General features: G+C 47.6%; 1 protein-coding gene across 1 annotated transcript in view; it reads left to right on the forward strand.

Annotated features, from left to right (window-relative positions):
• The window catches only part of LOC119964942 (xenotropic and polytropic retrovirus receptor 1 homolog), a 468,531-nt gene that overhangs the window by 365,344 nt on the left and 83,496 nt on the right, over positions 1-19,691 (forward strand). Inside the window, exons 7-9 of the mRNA XM_038795157.1 lie at positions 10,784-10,865; positions 16,324-16,505; positions 19,421-19,600. Coding sequence (XP_038651085.1) covers positions 10,784-10,865; positions 16,324-16,505; positions 19,421-19,600 — 444 coding nt within the window. The remainder of the gene's footprint in view (positions 1-10,783; positions 10,866-16,323; positions 16,506-19,420; positions 19,601-19,691) is intronic.

Here is a 19,691-nt window from a genome sequence, read left to right on the forward strand (position 1 = left end):
CACCCTACCCAAGCCCACACCTCCACCCTATCCCCACACCTCCACCCTAACCCCACCTAACCCAATCTTTTTGGACACTAAGGGCAATTTAGCATAGCCGTTCCAACTAACCTGCGCATCTTTGGACTGTGGGAGATAACCGGAGCACCCGGAGGAAACCCACGTAGGCACGGGGAGAACGTGCAGACTCCACACACACAGTGACCCAAGACGGGAATCGGACCTGGGACCCTGGAGCTGTGAAGCAACAGTGCTAACCACTGTGCTACCATGCTGCTGTGCAGGAACAATTATCTACTCTAATTGCAGGAAGTCGTACCCAACCAAGCCGCTATCCCGGGTGCCGATGCCAACCGCCACTCCACCAAACTTCGCCCCCGTGCGATCAGAGAGGCGACGGCCAAGACATAAGAACATAAGAAATAGGAGCAGGAGTAAGCGATCTGGCCCCTCGAGCCTGCTCCACCATTTAATGAGATCATGGCTGATCTTTTGTGGACTCAGCTCCACTTTCCAGCCTGAACACCATAACCCTTAATCCCTTTATTCTTCAAAAAACGATCAATCTTTACCTTAAAAACATTTAATGAAGGAGCCTCAACTGCTTCACTGGGCAAGGAATTCCATTGATTCACAACCCTTTGGGTGAAGAGGTTCCTCCTAAACTCAATCCTAAATCTACTTCCCCTTATTTTGATGCTATGCCCCTAGTTCTGCTTTCACCTGCCAGTGGAAACAACCTGCCCGCATCTATCCTATCTATTCCCTTCATAATTTTATATGTTTCTATAAGATCCCCCCTCTCCTCTGCACACCCTCCAGCGCCAGTACGTCCTTTCTCAAGTAAGGAGACCAAAACTGAACACAATACTCCAGGTGTGGCCTCACTAACACCTTATACAATTGCAGCATAACCTCCCTAGTCTTAAACTCCATCCCTCTAGCAATGAAGGACAACATTCCATTTGCCTTCTTAATCACCTGTTGCACCTGTAAACCAACTTTCTGTGACTCATGCACTAGCACACCCAGGTCCCTCTGCACAGCAGCATGCTTTAATATTTTATCATTTAAATAATAATCCCGTTTACTGTTATTCCTACCAAAATGGATAACCTCACATTTGTCAACATTGTATTCCATCTGCCAGACCCTAGCCTATTCACTTAACCTATCCAAATCCCTCTGCAGACTTCCAGTATCCTCTGCACTTTTCGCTTTACCACTCATCTTAGTGTCATCTGCAAACTTGGACACATTGCCCTTGGTCCCCAACTCCAAATCATCAATGTAAATTGTGAACAATTGTGGGCCCAACACGGATCCCTGAGGGACACCACTAGCTACTGATTGCCAACCAGAGCAACACCCATTAATCCCCACTCTTTGCTTTCTATTGATTAACCAATCCTCTAACCATGCTACTACTTAATGCCATGCATCTTTATCTTATGCAGCAACCTTTTGTGTGGCACCTTGTCAAAGGCTTTCTGGAAATCCAGATTTACCACATCTATTGGCTCCCCATTATCTACTGCACTGGTAATGTCCTCAAAAAATTCCACTAAATTAGTTAGGCACGACCTGCCCTTTATGAACCCAAGCTGCATCTGCCCAATGGGACAATTTCTATCCAGATGCCTCGCTATTTCTTCCTTGATGATAGATTCCAGCATCTTCCCTACTGCCGAAGTTAAGCTCACTGGCCTATAATTACCCGCTCTCTGCCTACCTCCTTTTTTAAACAGTGGTGTCACGTTTGCTAATTTCCAATCCACCGGGACCACCCCAGAGTCTTGTGAATTTTGGTAAATTATCACTAGTGCATTTGCAATTTCCCTAGCCATCTCTTTCAGCACTCTAGGATGCATTCCATCAGGGCCAGGTGACTTGTCTACCTTTAGCCCCATTAGCTTGCCCATCACTAACTCCTTAGCGATAACAATCCTCTCAAGGTCCTCACCTGTCATAGCCTCATTTCTATCAGTCACTGGCATGTCATTTGTATCTTCCACTGTGAAGACCGACCCCAAAAAAACCTGTTCAGTTCCTCAGCCATTTCCTCATCTCCCATTATTAAAACTCCCTTCTCATCCTCTAAAGCAGTGCATCTCAAACTATCTGATGCGGCGTACCGGCAGTTTTTTTTTCAATGTGCCAGGGACCGGTGAGCGAAACAAGCCAATCCAGGATTACTGTCTCTTTCTTTTCTGGAAACACTCCAAGTACCGGCAGACGATGGCTCGCGTTCCGGCACCGGTACGCGTACCACACTTTGAGAAGCACTGCTCTAAAGGACCAATATTTACCTTAGCCACTCTTTTTTTGTTTTATATATTTGGAGAAACTTTTGCTGTCTGTTTTTATATTCTGAGCAGGTTTACTCTCATAATCTATCTTCCTCTTCTTTATAGCATTTTTAGTGGCTTTCTGTTGCCCCCTAAAGATTTCCCAGTCCTCTAGTCTCCCACCAATCGTTGCCACTTTGTATGCTTTTTCCTTCATTTTGATACTCTCCCTTATTTCCTTAGATATCCACGGTCAATTTTCCCTCTTTCTACCATCCTTCCTTTTTGTTGGTATAAGCCTTTGCTGAGCACTGTGAAAAATCGCTTGGAAGGTTCTCCACTGTTCCTCAACTGTTCCACCATAAAGTCTTTGCTCCCAGTCTACCTTAGCTAGTTCTTCTCTCATCCCATTGTAATCTCCTTTGTTTAAACACAAAACACTAGTATTTGATTTTACCTTCTCACCCTCCATCTGTATTTTAAATTCCACCATATTGTGGTCGCTCTTTCCGAGAGGATCCCTAACTATGAGATCATGAATCAATCCTGTCTCATTACACAGGACAAGATCTAGGATCCTTTACATACTGTTCTAGGAAACTATCGCAGGTACATTCTATAAACTCCTCCTCAAGGTTGCCTTGACCGACCTGGTTAAACCAATCGACATGTAGATTAAAATCCCCCATGATAACTGCTGTACCATTTCTACATGCATCAGTTATTTCTTTGTTTATTGCCTGCCCCACCATAACGTTACTATTTGGTGGCCGATAGACTACTCCAATCAGTGACTTTTTTGCCTTACTATTCCTGATTTCCACCCAAATGGATTCAACCTTATCCTCCATAGCACCGATGTCATCCCTTAATATTGCCCGGATGTCATCCTTAAATAACAGAGCTACACCACCTCCCTTACCATCCACTCTGTCCTTCCGAATAGTTTGATACCCTCGGATTTTTAATTCCCAGTCGTGACCATCCTTTCACCATGTTTCAGTAATGGCCACTAAATCATAGTCATTCACGATGATTTGCGCCATCAACTCATTTACTTTATTCCGAATACTACGAGCATTCAGGTAAAGTGCACTTATGGTGGTTTCTTTACCTCTGTTTTGAATCTTAACATCTCCAATTTTATTCCTTTTAGTATTACTGGGCCTATTCACTGAGCTCCCCTCAGTCACTGTACCTTGTACTGTCGCCCGTTTTGATTTTTGACTGTGGCTCCTCTGCCTTACACTTTCCCCCTTACTTCCTTTTGCTTCTGTCCCTGTTTTACTACATTTCCACTTGCTGCATCGGTCTGCATCGGACATCAGCCTCCCTCCTCTCCATGAGCTCCGGCTTCTCTGAAACCCCAAATATCACCAGCAAAGGGACCGGGTCCACCTCCTACTCCACTATCCTGGCTAAGACCGCAAACTCTCCCGCCCAGAATCTTCCCAATTTTTCGCAACTCGAAAACATGTGCGCATGATTCGCTGGCCACCGCCCTTGCGTCTCTTACTCATCTGCTACCCCCTGAAAGAACCCACATATTCTCTCCCAAGTCATATGCACCCTGTGCACCACCTTAAACTGTATCAGGCTCATCCTTGCACAAGAGGAGGTCCCGTTTACCCTATGCAGTGCCTCACTTCATACTCCTCAATTGATCTTCTCTCCCAACTCCGCTTCCCATTCTCAATGATGGGATGCCCAGCACATCAGTGCAAAAGATCAGACTGAAGCACTTCCCATAATCTTCAGCCAGAAGTGCTGAGTATATGATCCATCTCAACCTCCTCCAGAAGTCCCCAGCTTCACGGATACCAATCTCTAGCCAATTTGATTCACCGAATGTGATATAAGGAACAACTGAAAGCACTGGAAACTGCAATGGATCTGTCAATAGTATTGAAGACTTGTGCTCCAGAACTTGCCGCACCCCTAACCAAGCTGTTCCAGTACAGCTGCAACACTGACATCTAACTGGCTATGTGGAAGTTTGCTGGTATGTCCTGTACACACAAGCAGGACAAATTGGATCCGGCTAATTACTGCCCCATCAGTCTACTCTCGAACATAATCAAATTGATAGAAGAGATCATCAACTGTGCCATCAACCAGCACTTGCTTAACAATAACCTGCCCGTACATGCTCGATTTGGGTTCTGCCAGAGTTACTCAGCTCCTGATCTCATTACAGCCTTGGGTCAAACGTGGGCAAAAGAGCTGAACTCCAGACGTGAGAGGGATTGCCTTTGACATCAAGGCAGCATTTGACAAGTATACCATCAAGGAGCCCTTGCAAAACTGGTGTCAGTGGGAATCACGGGGGAATACTGCACTAGTTGGAATCATACCCAGCACAAAGGAAGATGATTGTGGTTGTTTGAGGTCAATCATCTGAGTTCCAAAACATCACTGCTGGAGTTCCTCAGAGTAGTGTCCTCGGCCAGTGATTTTCAAACTTTTCCGGGGACCCATTTTTACCAACCAGCTAACTTTCGGGACCCAACCCGGCCGACCTTCGCGACCGACGCCAGCTGACCTTCGCGACCCAACCCGGCCGACCTTCGCGACCGACGCCAGCTGACCTTTGCGACCCACGCCGGCTGACCTTTGCGACCCACGCCGGCTGACCTTTGCGACCCACGCCGGCTGACCTTTGCGACCCACGCCGGCTGACCTTTGCGACCCACGCCGGCTGACCTTTGCGACCCACGCCGGCTGACCTTTGCGACCCACGCCGGCTGACCTTTGCGACCCACGCCGGCTGACCTTTGCGACCCACGCCGGCTGACCTTTGCGACCCACGCCGGCTGACCTTTGCGACCCACGCCGGCTGACCTTTGCGACCCACGCCGGCTGACCTTTGCGACCCACGCTGGCTGACCTTTGCGACCCACGCCGGCTGCCCTTTGCGACCCACGCCGGCTGACCTTTGCGACCCACGCCGGCTGACCTTTGCGACCCACGCCGGCTGACCTTTGCGACCCACGCCGGCTGACCTTTGCGACCCACGCCGGCTGACCTTTGCGACCCACGCCGGCTGACCTTTGCGACCCACGCCGGCTGACCTTTGCGACCCACGCTGGCTGACCTTTGCGAACCCACGCCGGCTGAATTTTGCGACCCACGCCGGCTGACCTTTGCGACCCACGCCGGCTGACCTTTGCGACCCATGCCGGCTGACCTTTGCGACCCACGCTGGCTGACCTTTGCGACCCACGCCGGCTGAATTTTGCGACCCACGCCGGCTGACCTTCGCGACGTACGCCGGTCGATCTTCGTGACCCACACCGGCAGACCTTCGCGACCCACGCCGATCGACCTTCACTACCCACACCGGCAGACCTTCGCGACCCACGCCGATCGACCTTCACTACCCATGCCGGCTGACCTCGCAACCCATGCCTGCTGATCTTCGTGACCCAATCTGGCTGACCTTCGCAACCCATGCCAGCTGACCTTCGTGACCCATGCCGGCTGGCCTTCGCGACCCACGCCAGCTGGCCTTCGCGACCCACGCCAGCTGGCCTTCGCAACCCATGCCGGCTGACCTTCGCGACCCACGCCGGCTGGCCTTCGCGACCCACGCCGGCTGGCCTTGGCGACCCACGCCGGCCGACCTTTGCGACCCACGCCGGCCGACCTTTGCGACCCACGCCGGCCGACCTTTGCGACCCACGCCGGCCGACCTTTGCGACCCACGCCGGCCGACCTTTGCGACCCACGCCGGCCGACCTTTGCGACCCACGCCGGCCGACCTTTGCGACCCACGCCGGCCGACCTTTGCGACCCACGCCGGCCGACCTTTGCGACCCACGCCGGCCGACCTTTGCGACCCACGCCGGCCGACCTTTGCGACCCACGCCGGCCGACCTTTGCGACCCACGCCGGCCGACCTTTGCGACCCACGCCGGCCGACCTTTGCGACCCACGCCGGCCGACCTTTGCGACCCACGCCGGCCGACCTTTGCGACCCACGCCGGCCGACCTTTGCGACCCACGCCGGCCGACCTTTGCGACCCACGCCGGCCGACCTTTGCGACCCACGCCGGCCGACCTTTGCGACCCACGCGGGCCGACCTTTGCGACCCACGCCGGCCGACCTTTGCGACCCACGCCGGCCGACCTCTGCGACCCACGCCGGCCGACCTCTGCGACCCACGCCGGCCGACCTTTGCGACCCACGCCGGCCGACCTTTGCGACCCACGCCGGCCGACCTTTGCGACCCACGCCGGACGAGCTTTGTGACCCACGCCGGACGAGCTTTGCGACCCACGCCGGCCGACCTTTGCGACTCATGCTGGCCGACCTTCATGGCCCACGCCGGCTGACCTTCACGACCCACTATTTTCTCTTACCTTGTTTTCTGCTGACAAAATGGAGGGATCGCAATTGCGCCCAAAGCTCGTGTTGTCAATGTTCGGCTGGGCGTGACCTGCTCTGTGCCTCCCTTCAGGCAGGAAGATTACATAGAATTTTTTTTAAAATCCTCTGTGTCTCTGATTGCGCAAATTTGTGGGCAACAGCCGCAGAATTTTACAGTCCTGTAAAATTTGATAACATTTTACAGGACAGAATGCAGGAACTGAAATTGTTTCCATCCTCTAGAAATTGGAGGTTCACCATATTTCAGCTAAACATTACAATGTAAATGTAAAAAAATAAAAGGCACTTAAAAATCAATTAATTGATAAAATTTCCAAATACAACCTGCAGGCACTTTGTTGCAGAATGTTTAAAAGTCAAGATTTTAAAAAGTCAAGTTGACGTCTCTTGGTTGAAGTTACAGCTGTGGTGTAACCATTGTTGGATCAGTCACTGCTGATCCTAGCAGTAGTCTTTGTTATACTGATTGCTGTACTGACTCCAGAACTTTTGAAGTCACACCTGCTGCTGACGGCTCCAGTTCTGTTTGAAGCTCTGACCTTGGAGGAAGTTTTCATTTCTGCAGCCTTGGTTAAAGCCACGATTTCCCCTGCCTCAGAAATTTTGTCCATAACCTCCTCGGTTGCTGCGTGGACCCCTGTGGTTGTCTGCTGTGCCCCTGTGGGTGTAGGCACCTCCTCTGCCACTGTAAGAGGGTCTTGCGACAAAACCACCGTTGTTGTTGCCAACCATCAGAGTGAAACGCTGATCGTGAGCATAGCCACGACTCTGTTGATTTCCTCTTCTATTATCAACAGTTTGAACCCCCTCGGTAATTGCCGTGGTTCTGATATCCACCTCACCCTCCTCTCTGGCCATTGTATCCTCTCTATTGTACTGGTTCATTCCACCCCGTTGACCACTTTCATCCCTCTCTTCCCAGAGCTGGTAATGGGTTTTTTCTCTGGTGGAAGGGCAGTTTTACTTTCCTCCTTGTATTCCTTGTGCAATTTCTAAGTATCTTCCTTTTGCAGCTCTGCGTAGGTCATCCAGAAAGTCACCTGACTCAGGCAGTGTGAAGATACCTTTCATTTTTAGAACAGCATGCTCTGGGACATCCTTTCCCTCTTCCTCTGCTTTCTTCTTTGAACGTTCCTTAAATTCTTCATCTGACGGGCAAATGGCAACCGCTTTATGCTGGAAGCCTGCAAACTGGGAAATCTTCCTTCTCTGTGCAGCTGCACGCACATTTGTCTGATCGAGAATGCAGTTGTGCTTCTTGCGAGCTGCAATCTCAATAAACTTGCTCAAATATTGTGTAGCTTTCTGAATCACTGTAGTTAATTTACCCCTGTCAGTCTACTGACACTTGTGGCTCAAAACCTTCATTATATCCATGATATTGTTTGTCCCCAAAATATTATGTTTGCTCTGCTGCATGCTTTGAAATCCAAACTGATTTGCCAGTCCCAGACAAGCCAACCATTATCAAAACCTTACTTTCTCCTTTGGCTTTGGGTCCCTTTGGCCCTTGTACATGCTCCTTCAATGGAACCTGTTGGATGAAGGTGAAGCCTTCCAGTGTCAGAAAGTATGGAGTCGCCATCTGTTCAAAGTTAAGCGCCACAGCACAATTGTGGCACAGAATATAGGGAAATGAGGCTCTGCCAGCGAGATTGTCTTTCCCAATCTTTAATGCAACACCCAGATCCTGACCATTCTTGGAGTAAGAGATATCCACTTCATCAGCATCAAAGTTCAGAAAGCAACCAATCGCATCATTCTCCCTGAACTTTTTGCAGCCGGCTTTTAACAATGACGGCTGCGAGCGGCCTTCAATATGGCTGCACTGCGCATGCATGCCCGCACATCGGTGTGTATGCGCAAAACTCTGCACCGGCTGTTGCGTGCGGATTTACGCCATTGGGAGCGCCACGACTGACGGCTCCGCCAGCCTCCCGAAATCCACCCGCGACCCACCCACGGGTCGCATCCCCGACTTTAAAAATGCCTGTCCTGGGCCCAACCATCTACAGCTGCTTCATCAATGACCTTCCATCCATCATAAGGTCAGAAGTGGGGATGTTCACTGATGATTGCATGACGATCGGCACCATTTATGACAAATCCAAATGCTGTAACTCCTGGATGATATCCAGGTTTGGGCTGACGAGTAGCAAGTAATATTTATGCCTCATGTCCATCTCCAAGAAGAATCTAACCATTGCCCCTTGACATTCAATGACATTACCATTCTTGAAACCCCCACATCATTGACCAGAAATTGAACTGTACCAGCCATATATATATTGCGGCTACAAGAGCAGGTCAGAGGCTAGGAATCACCTGACTCCCCAAAGTCTATCCACCATCGACGACGCACAAATCAGGAGTCTGATTGAATACTCCTCATTTGCCTGGTCTGACAACTGAAGAAGCTTGCGTCATCCAAGACAAAGCACCTCGCTTGATTGGCACCCCATCCACAAACATTAATTCCTTCCACACTGACGCACTGTGGTAGCAGTGTGTAACATCTACAGGATGCACTGCAGAACTCGTCAAAACGTCTTAGACAGCACCTTCCAAACCCACGACCGCTACCATCTAGGAGGACAAAGGCAGCTGGTACATAGAAATACCATTACCTAAAAGTTCCCACCAACTCACTCACCATAGTGACTTGGAAATATTTCACTGTTCCACAGAATCCCTACAGTGCAGAAGGAGGCCATCCTGCCCATTGAGTCCGCCTGATCCACCAAAAGAGCATGCTACCCAGGCCCACTCCCTCGCCCTGTGCCCATAACCCCAACTAACATGCTCATCCCTGGATACTAAGGGGTAGTTTAGCATGGCCAATCCACCTAACCTGCATATCTTTGGACTGTGGGAGGAAACTGGAGGAAATCCACACAGAGGGAGAATATGCAAACTCCACGCAGTCACCCAAGGCCACGTTCAAATCAATGTCCCTTGCGCTGTGAAACGGCAGTCCTGACCACTGTGCCACCGTTTCTTCACTGTCGCTGGGGCAAAATCCTCTCCCTAACAGCACTATGGCTGTACCTACATCACATGGACTATGTCTGTGTGGAGTCTGCACATCCTCCCCGTGTGTGCGTGGGTTTCCTCCGGGTGCTCCAGTTTCCTCCCACAGTCCAAAGATGTGCAGGTTAGGTGGATTGGCCATGATAAATTGCCCTTAGTGTCCAAAATTGCCCTTAGTGTTGGGTGGGGTACTGGGTTATGGGGAGTGGGTGGAGGTGTTAACCTTGGGTAGGGTGCTCTTTTCAAGAGCCGGTGCAGACTCGATGGGCCGAATGGCCTCCTTCTGCACTGTAAATGCTATGTAATAGCGGTTCAAGCACCTTCTAAAGGGCCATTAAGAATGGGCAATAAATGCTGGCCTAGCCAGAGATGCCGATATCCCATGAATTAATTAAAAAAAGAGGAGTGTGTCAAAATATTGTTTGGACCTCCGCAGGGTTAAGGAAGATTTTGTTATTGCAGGTATTGGTACCTTTGAAAAGATCCAGTGTAACATCTCTTATAACTTCAGAATTGAGCAGTTCTTGGGCATTTACTCCTAACAAAGTGACATGACTGGTTTCATTGCCTTCCAAAGTTTGCTTCTTGATACATCACCACATCAAAGATATCAAAATTGCAGCAGAGGGTGAGGTTGTTTCACCCCATTGTTTTTGTTACATTGTTTCTGGGCGACATTGTGGTGCAGAGGTTAGCACTGATGCTTCACGGTGCCTATGTCCCAGGTTCGATCCCAGCCCTGGGTCACTGTCCATGTGGAGTTTGCACATTCTCCCTGTGTCTGTGTGGGTCTCAGCCCCACAACCCATGCAGGATATGTGGATCAGCCATGCTAAATTGTCCCTTAATTGGGAAAAAAAATTATTAGATACTCAAAATTTATATTAAAAATAAAAAATGGATAAAATCTGCATTGCATTTTCTATAGCTCAGCAGAGATCTCTTTGAGGAGTTTAGGCATGTGAATTAATCCTGTTTCAGAACACCTGGAATTCTGTTATATATTTTAACGAGTTGAAGTATTGTTCCTTTGTGTTTTACCTTAACTTATCTGCTTTGTTTTATTTTCTTACAGCCAGCCCCTGCGTGGACCATATTCAGGGTGGGAATGTACTTTGGAATTTTTGTTGTACTGCTTGCTGCTCTGATACTCGCAGGTAAACGTCAGGACCATGTATGCACAGGTCTTTTGTATTCAAAGGATTTTGGTCTGTTTGACGTTTTATTCAACCCCTCAGCCAACCTTGCTTCAGGGGATAATATGTCTGTTCTCACACTAAAATAGTCAATACCAAACCTCCTCTTATTTGCTTTCATGCTCCGCCCAGTTTTCCCTTTTGTTTCCAAGAAGATGCCATCTCATTCTGAGGGGTAGTGCGCACTGGAGCTGGCCACCTTAGCCATTGAGTATTCAATTATTGTGGGAATAATGATACAACTGAACACAAGCCTGTCCTCACTTGACACTCCCCAGTGTCTCCAGCAAGGCTGGCTGAATTCGAATCAGGAGTGAGAACCCTCGATTATTTATCCCGTCCAGAGCTCCACAAACTGAGAACAATTGTAATGGCGAGATAACTCGGCACACACTGGAAAGGGAAATGATGGTTTATGCAGCCCAGTTTCACACTCAGCAGACTTTCTATCCACTCCCCATTGGGGGTCTGCTTCTCTTTTTAAACATGTGCAAATTTCTGCCCAAACATAATTTACACAAGATGTGAGCAATAATAGCATAATGTACTAGTAATGTTCTGAAGCCATGCAGGTTGAGAAGATTTCAGTGTTCTTCAGACTTCCCATCTTGGTCCATTTTCTGCTCATAATGGAGTAAAGCAGTTGCTGATTGTATCAAAAACAGAAAATGCTGGAAAAACTCAGCATGTTTGACAGCATCTGTGGAGAGAGGAAATGGCATTAGCGTTTTGAGTCAATTGACATCTTCAGTTGCTAATTGTGATGCTTATGCATTTTCAGAGCTTCAAGATAAAGGTACCAGGATGACCACAGTTTACTAATTTTAAACTGAGAATCATTGTCATGGTCCTATTCACATTTACGTCACAGTCTTGCTTTTCATGCAGGAAATACTCCCTAAATATATCATTAACAAATTGAGGAGGTGCAGGTTCTGCTGTACTGTCATTACATGAGCCTCACTGGGTAAGACTGTGGTGCCCAGGCTCTCACGCCATGCAGTGAGTCAGTAGTGTGCATCCTCTGTTTATATTGTGGCTTTTGTATCTCTCTGCCCTTCCCACTAGACAGTAAGTGGATCAAAAGACTAATCTGTGGTGTATGATTTTTATACCATGGCTCCAGAAACCAGGAGCAATGTAAAAATAACGATACTGAATCACACAGACAAAATGGTCCTATGATGAATTACCTCATCTGTGCTGAATCAGCTGTTCCCAGCCGACACAGCAGTTGGTGGAGGAGCTAACAGTTGCCCTCAGGGCCACTGAGCTAAGGAGGGGTGAACCAACAAACGTTCTCATTTGTGATTGCCAACCAATGACCCCTGGCTAGGAAATGTGTGATCGTAGAGTGAGGATAGTTTCAGGCTTGGCTTCTTTGATTGAATAGGGCAGCACGGTAGCACAAGTGGCTAGCACTGTGGCTTCACAGCGCCAGGGTCCCAGGTTTGATTCCCCGCCTGGGGCACTGTCTGTACGGAGTCTGCGCATTCTCCCTGTGACTGCGCGTGTTTCCTCCCACAGTCCAAAGATGTGCAGGTTGTGTGGATTGGCCATGCTGAATTGCCCTTAGTGTCCAAAAAAGGTTATTGAGTTATGGGGATAGGGTGGAAGTGAGGGTTTAAGTGGGTCGGTGCAGACTCTATGGGCCGAATGGCCTCCTTCTGCACTGTATGTTTTATGTTCAGTAGCCTACCAGAACTCACTGTAATCAATTTTCACTGCCTTGCGTTTAACCTACCCTAATATATTTGGCAAATCTCAGTAATAAATTGCTCCTACATCCTTGGGTCATATGTTATTTTTACAGTCTATGGGTGAAATTCTCTGACCCCCAGCAGGGTCAGAGAATCGCCCGGGGCCGCCAAAAATCCCGCCCCCGCCGTGGCAGAGATTCTCCGCCACCCGGGAAGTGGCAGGGGCAGGAATCACGCCACTCCGATCGGTGAGGCCCCTGCGACGATTCTCCAGCTCGCGATGGGCCGAAGTCCTGCCGCTGAGAGCCCAATCCCACCGCCAAGGTCTGAACCACCTCTGGTGGCGGCGGGATCGGTGGCGCGACCGGGATCCTGGGGGGGCGCGGGCCGATCGGACCCCGGGGAGTGCCCCCACGGTGGCCAGGCCCGCGATCGGGGCCCCCCTATCAGGGGGAGGGCTAGTGCCCTGGGGGCATTCTTTCTCCGCCGCCGCCACCACGGCCTCTGCCATGGCGGAAGTGGAAGAGAAACCCACAGCACGCATGCGCCGATGGTGACGTCAGCTGGCCGCTGACGTCACCACCGGCGCATGTGCGAACCGGCGAAAGCCTTTCGGCCAGCCCCGCTGCCGGGCGGCGGGCCTGAAAGGCCACTGGCACCGTTTTGTGCGCCAGTCGGTGTGGTGCCAACCGCTCCGGCGAGGGGCTAGCCCCCAAAGGTGCGGAGAATACTGCACCTTTGGGGAGGCCCGACCCCGGAGTGGTTTGCGCCACTCCCCTACGCTGGGACCCCCCGTCCCGCCAGGTAGGGGAGAATCCCGCCCTATATGTGAATTTTGAATTACCCAGCAGAAGTCTCTCCGAGCACATTGACAGGGTATAAAATTGAAACTGCCTTAAAAGTAAAGGAATGAACAGATATTCTGGTACAAGTCTCACCCAATGTGCAAATATTGCCATGACTAAGTGTGTGTCTCACAATGGGGCATTTAATGAATGAAAGGTCTTGGCTGTGGCACAATGCCACATTTGTCCTTGTTTTTGACATCAGTTGCAAGGAGGTATTATTGGGCAGGGGGAGGAAGGAAGCAAGGCTTGATCCTTTCCCCTAGTAATCTAGTAAGAGATATTAAGTATCAAAGTACACATACAAAATAGTCACAAGCAGGAAAAAAACACAAATCTGATTACTTTATTTGGAACTAATAGAAATGTGCAGAAAGTGATGAATTATGGTACAGTTTTCCTTGCAAGCCAGTAATTCTGTCTCCACATTGTTGATGAAAGGAAATTCCTGCTCTTGGCATCATTTTTCGTTAAATGTGAGATCCATACATGTGTACAGATGAGGAACACCTAATATATCCATCCTAAAAGACTTTACATTCACCTCATGTTGTCTCCAATCGTGCATTGAACAATTCCAGAGGTTTTACCACCACTGCTCTGCTTCCAGGTCCAATCCAACTACTACTAATTTTTTCCATCTCGAATTATCTCGTGACATCAAATCTAACATTATCATTTACTATTTTGATTCTTCTCCCCTTCACCTGGCATGGTTAATTTTAAGTAATTATATAAATTGATCCCATCCATACAATTTATTATCTTGTGTAACTCTCTAAGATTGCCCCAAAGGCACCTTCTTTCCTCGTGGAAAAAGCCTAAGTATTCACTTTTTCTAGTTTACACCAAGAATACTGTTTCTTTTCATCTGATAATCAACCCAACATACTAAGTGGTCAGTTCTTTCCAATAAGCTGACAGGTGAAGCAAGTTACATCCAATAATTCGCTATATGTTTTTAATCTCTATTTGAACTAGACTTACTTCCAATTTTCATCTGTTGTGATTTGTCGCAAGGGCCACCATTGTGTTGAATTGATTAGCACCATTCAGGACAATGTACTCTGTAGTGTAGTGTCAGGTGCCAATCTTTCTTTTTATTGTCAACCCCAGGAGAAAGATGCAAGCAGAGACTCTTCAAATAGGGCAGCAGTATTCAAGTTTTGGAAAACTTTCAGAGACTTGAGTATTTTTGAGAGGAAATTGTGTTTTGTATAAATTATAACAGCCAAACGTCTTGCAGCAGTTTAAACAATGCTTTGGGTGTTGGAGTTTTATCTGAGATTCAAACATAGACAAGGGGGTTAGTAGGTTAAAGAGTCGACTAATCCAAGTCGAAGCATGATAGCTGTTGGCTAGAATTGCCCCTTCCTATGTCTGTAAACACTTAAAACCCTAATATTTATGCTTCTCCAATTCTACCCTCCCACACTTCCTGATTTTCAGTGATCAACCACTTTCAGCCATGCCTTCAGCTGCCAAAGCCCTAAGCTCTGAAATTCCTTTTCTAAACCTTTCTACCGTGCTCCCCTTTAAGACGCTCCTTAAAACCTACCTGTTTGATTAAACCTTTGGCCACTTAACCTAATATCTCCTTTTATGGCTCAGATTCAAATTTTGTCTGATACTGCTCCAATGAAGTGTCTTCACACACCTTGCTGTGCACTATATAAATGCAAATTGTTGCTGCTTTGAAAAAGATTTGAAACAACTATGCCTTCCAAAGTTAAAAGAAACGGGATGATCAAAGCCCAATTGAAGGACATGAAGGCAATTAAGATTTAGTGATTCAGCAGTTATATTGAGATGAATATTGGGTTCAGTGCTCTGAGGGTGTGTAAACCGGACTAGGTGAAGACATTGCTGAATTTAGGCGGACTCCTCACCAAAGCAGTGAGGATATAAAGCTAATAGGATGGTGATATAGCGAAAGAATTGAATCTTAGATGTTGGATAAAGTGAATCAGAGGACGATGCATCAATTACACATCATGGTAAGCGAGACACAACTTGATCACTTAAATGTGGATTTGATGGAGCTTCATACAACAATGACTTGTTTCGAAATTTTGTTTCAAAGCAAATAAAAGGTTTTGTACATGTCAAAAGTCAATTACAAATAAGCATTATACATAAACTTTGACAAAGAAGGTAACCAATGGTATGGCCAAGCCAGAAAACCATAATAGTGGTCATTGGTTAGACCAGAATGTCAAAGTAGACAATTTGAGTGTGAAAAACTTTCATTACTACAAAAATCACAGATATTAGGTCAATTGTATGGTAGTTGGGAGTTCCAAGACATAATATTAATCCAAGTAGTTTTTAGAAGGGATAGGTGCTGACTAGACAAAACATATGGCACAGGACAGAGGGAGGCAAGTTTGCAGCTACACCTTTTCAGGACAACAGCATAGTCAGACTGAAAACTTAAGGACCAGTTTAGAAAAAAGTTGTTCAGCCCAGTAAAGACAGTAGGTTCTAGTATAACAATAATGCATTTCTAATTCTATTGCGCAGCTCAGTACAGCTGCATTTGTGTTTTTTCTGTCAAGCACCAATCATCTCCAAGAGAGATAGCTAAAGTGAATAAAGTCTAATGTTAAGTGAGAATTAAGAGGTCTGTGTCAGTCTTTGGTTTGGTTCATCCTGTTTCATTATATTTTCCATCACCTTAACTGTAACAAGCCCCTCATGAAACTGGGAATAAGAAGGCTCATTACCTTTTACATGAAAATTAGACTTGAATATTGTCTTTTTTTGTATTTCTAATTAATTTTATCTATTCTAATTCACTCGATATAATCTAACTTGAGTAGTTAGTGTCTATCTGTCAGCTCACCTGCATTAACACTGTATTCCATCTTCCAGCTAAATCAAAAGAGGGGAACATTTGGCCCTTGGTGCGTATTTATCGTGGTGGATTCCTTCTGATCGAGTTTCTTTTCCTACTGGGCATCAACACATACGGTTGGCGGCAGGCTGGAGTCAACCATGTGCTAATATTTGAACTGAACCCCAGGAGTAATCTATCTCATCAGCATCTCTTTGAGGTTAGTCACTTCAGATGTGATTGACAGGCCGACGGAAAGTATTACATTTCACAGTAATGAGATGTTTTCTTAATTTGTCCATGAAGACCACTTTGGTTGTTCAGTATTCCTAGCCAATAATCACAATTCTTACTGTAATCTCATTTTAAATGTCTCTGCTTAAGACTGATTTCTTCTCATGTTTTGTGTATTAATCATAGCTGCACATCTTTTTTTAGGCACATGAGTTTGGGTCAACCCTCAATAAACATCCTCAATCAATCTCGATTCAGTTTCCAGTGGAAAAACTGTTCTCTTAAATGCGTGTCTTGACATTGGGAATCTGTGTACTGCCTGCGTTGGTTATTTCATTTACTGCCTGTGCAGTCCATTCAGAATGTTTTTCACAATTTCATGTAATCTTATGGATTCCCTCTGGGCTCATTTCAAACATTATAAGTAATGTTTCACAGAACCCCAGTTGGCACATGACTACCTCAGCAAAAGCAGCATTCAACAGCACTTGACATAATGCCTAAGCTTGAGTGCAGTGTCAAGGATTACAGTTATCCAAGCTCCAAATGGCCTTGTCCTACTGCCAAGGAGGCATTCAACAGTTGCCTTTGTTTGGGACTGGACCCCGTGTTTAGGAAATGATGATTTTGCCTGCTTTCTTTATAGTTTTGCAGTAGCCTCAATGCCACCTATGCCCTATTTCCAGCAGGATATTTTTTTTTCACTCACTGGAAAACAGAACTTATTCACTCCCAAGTTACACTAAATCACTTTGTTCCCTACCGTATAAATTCTGTGCGGCAGGTGGCTAGGGTTTGTTTCCATGTCCAGGGAAGGGAAAGGCATGATTACCATGAGGTCAAGGTTTAAATTCAATTAATGCTTTAATCTGTCAGCATTATGGTCCTCATTCCTTTTTTTTGAAGAACCTCCATGTACCGTGGCACCATCAAATTGAAAGAACCTGCCACAGCTACAGAGGATGGTTTGGAGATGAACAACTAAACAAGTGGGGTATTGGAACTATGAGTCCTGTTGCCATGGCAGAGTGATTCAATGCAAGTGGAATTCCTTCTAGGTTTTGACCACCTTTTTGTCGAGTGTAAATGACTCTTGGAAGAAAATTAAAGCACCAGATTAAAAAACAGGCTAGGGAAAAATTAGATGACCTTGAGAAATCACACTTGAACTAATTATTCTCTTGGTTTGGAAATACAGGTTGATTGGGGGCAAAATAATCTGATCAAAAAATCAAAAGCAGGGACGGGATTCTCCGATCCCCCGGGGGGTTGAAAAATCGCCCGGGGCTGGTGTCAACCCCGCTGTGGCCCGAATTCTCCACCACCCGGGAATCGGCGGGGGCGGGAATCGGCGGCGCCGGTCGACGGGCCCCCCGCGGCAATTCTCCGACCCGCGATGGGCCGAAGTCCCACTGCTGACAGGCCGTTCCCGCCGGTGTGAATCAAAGCACGTCTGGTGCCGGCAAGCGGGCGCCGGGGTCCGGGGGGGGGGGGCTGATCTGGCCCCGGGGGGTGCCCCCACAGTGGCCTGGCCCGCAATCGGGGCCCACCGATCGGCGGGTGGGCCTGTGCCGTGGTGGCATTGTGGATAGCACAATCGCTTCACCGCTCCAGGGTCCCAAGTTCAATTCCGGCTTGGGTTACTGTCTGTGCGGAGTCTGCACATCCTCCCCGTGTGTGCGTGGGTTTCCTCCGGCTGCTCCGCTTTCCTCCCACAGTCCAAAGATGTGCAGGTTAGGTGGATTGGCCATGATAAATTGTCCTTAGTGTTGGGTGGGGTTACTGGGTTATGGGGATAGGGTGGAGGTGTTAACCTTGGGTAGGGTGCTCTTTCCAGGAGCCGGTGCAGACTCGATGGGCCGAATGGCCTCCTGCACTTTAAATTCTATGAACCCCCTCCGCTGCGCATGCGCCGGTATGACGTCAGCAGCCGCGGACGCACCGGCGCATGCGCGGACTTCCGCCGGCCGACGAAGGACTTTCGGCCCCGCCTGGCAGGGTGCCAAAGACCGTTCGCACCGGCCCGCAGAGCGGGAGCCGCTCCGGTGCCCCTATTCTCCGCACCTTTGGGGAGGCCCAACGCCGGAGTGGTTCACGCCACTCCGTCCCGCCGGGACCCCCCCTCCCCCACCGGGCAGGGGAGAATCCCTGCCCATGTCCTGATCATGAACATAGAGCAACATAATCAAGGAAGCATTTATCCGGGGTTATTGAGCAACAGATTTCCTATTGTCAGATTGTGGTTTCCTTTACAAATTTGTAATTTTGGAAAATGTCTGTGCTACATGTAAATTTGCATATGAAAAGACTGTTGAAAAAAATGAAATGAAAATTGCTTATTGTCACAAGTAGGCTTCAAATGAAGTTACTGTGAAAAGCCCCTAGTCGCCACATTCTGGCGCCTGTTCGGGGAGGCTGGTACGGGAATTGAACTGTGCTGCTGGCCTGCGTTGGTCTGCTTTAAAAGCCAGCTATTTAGCCCTATGCTAAACCAACCCCTGTTAGCCCCACCAGTGGTTTTCCAACTATTAAATAATGCAGCCCTGTGCTAATAATGCATGGGGGATGCAAGGAAGAGAAAAGTTCATACATTCATCTTTTCTCATCCAAGCTAAAATCTATGTATATTTGTCCTGGTTGCTGAGTTAAACTTGGATCATTGCATCATATGTATCTGGTAAAAGTTCCATTCAAGGCTATTTTCTGTTAATGAAGGCTATTTAGCCCTTTCCGCACACAGCCCAGCTAGCATCTACATACACAATGGGATCATAGTTAATTGTATCATAGTTACCGGTAATTGTATCATATTTTCAAATGCATAAGGGAGGGGAATTAGCTTATTGATATACAAATGTGTTTGTCTGTATAAGATAGATAAAATTATTTATCCTTTTACAGATTGCTGGTTTTCTAGGTGTCCTCTGGGGTTTGAGTCTGTTCATCAGTTTGTATGGGTCATACAACTTAATTCCAATGCAGGTCAACCCCCTCATACTTTATGGGTTCATGTTCCTGTTTCTGATCAATCCCACAAAAACCTGCTACTACAAGTCTAGGTTCTGGCTGTTAAAGCTCCTGGTAAGTAAGGAGGGTTTTTTTCCTTGCAGTTATTCATATTTTTATCTGGATTTATATATTGTTATAGTGGAAATAAAGTACTCGATTGCCT

The sequence above is a fragment of the Scyliorhinus canicula genome, chromosome 4 (genome assembly GCF_902713615.1).
Source record: "Scyliorhinus canicula chromosome 4, sScyCan1.1, whole genome shotgun sequence".
In the NCBI taxonomy this organism is placed as follows: Eukaryota; Metazoa; Chordata; class Chondrichthyes; order Carcharhiniformes; family Scyliorhinidae; genus Scyliorhinus; species Scyliorhinus canicula.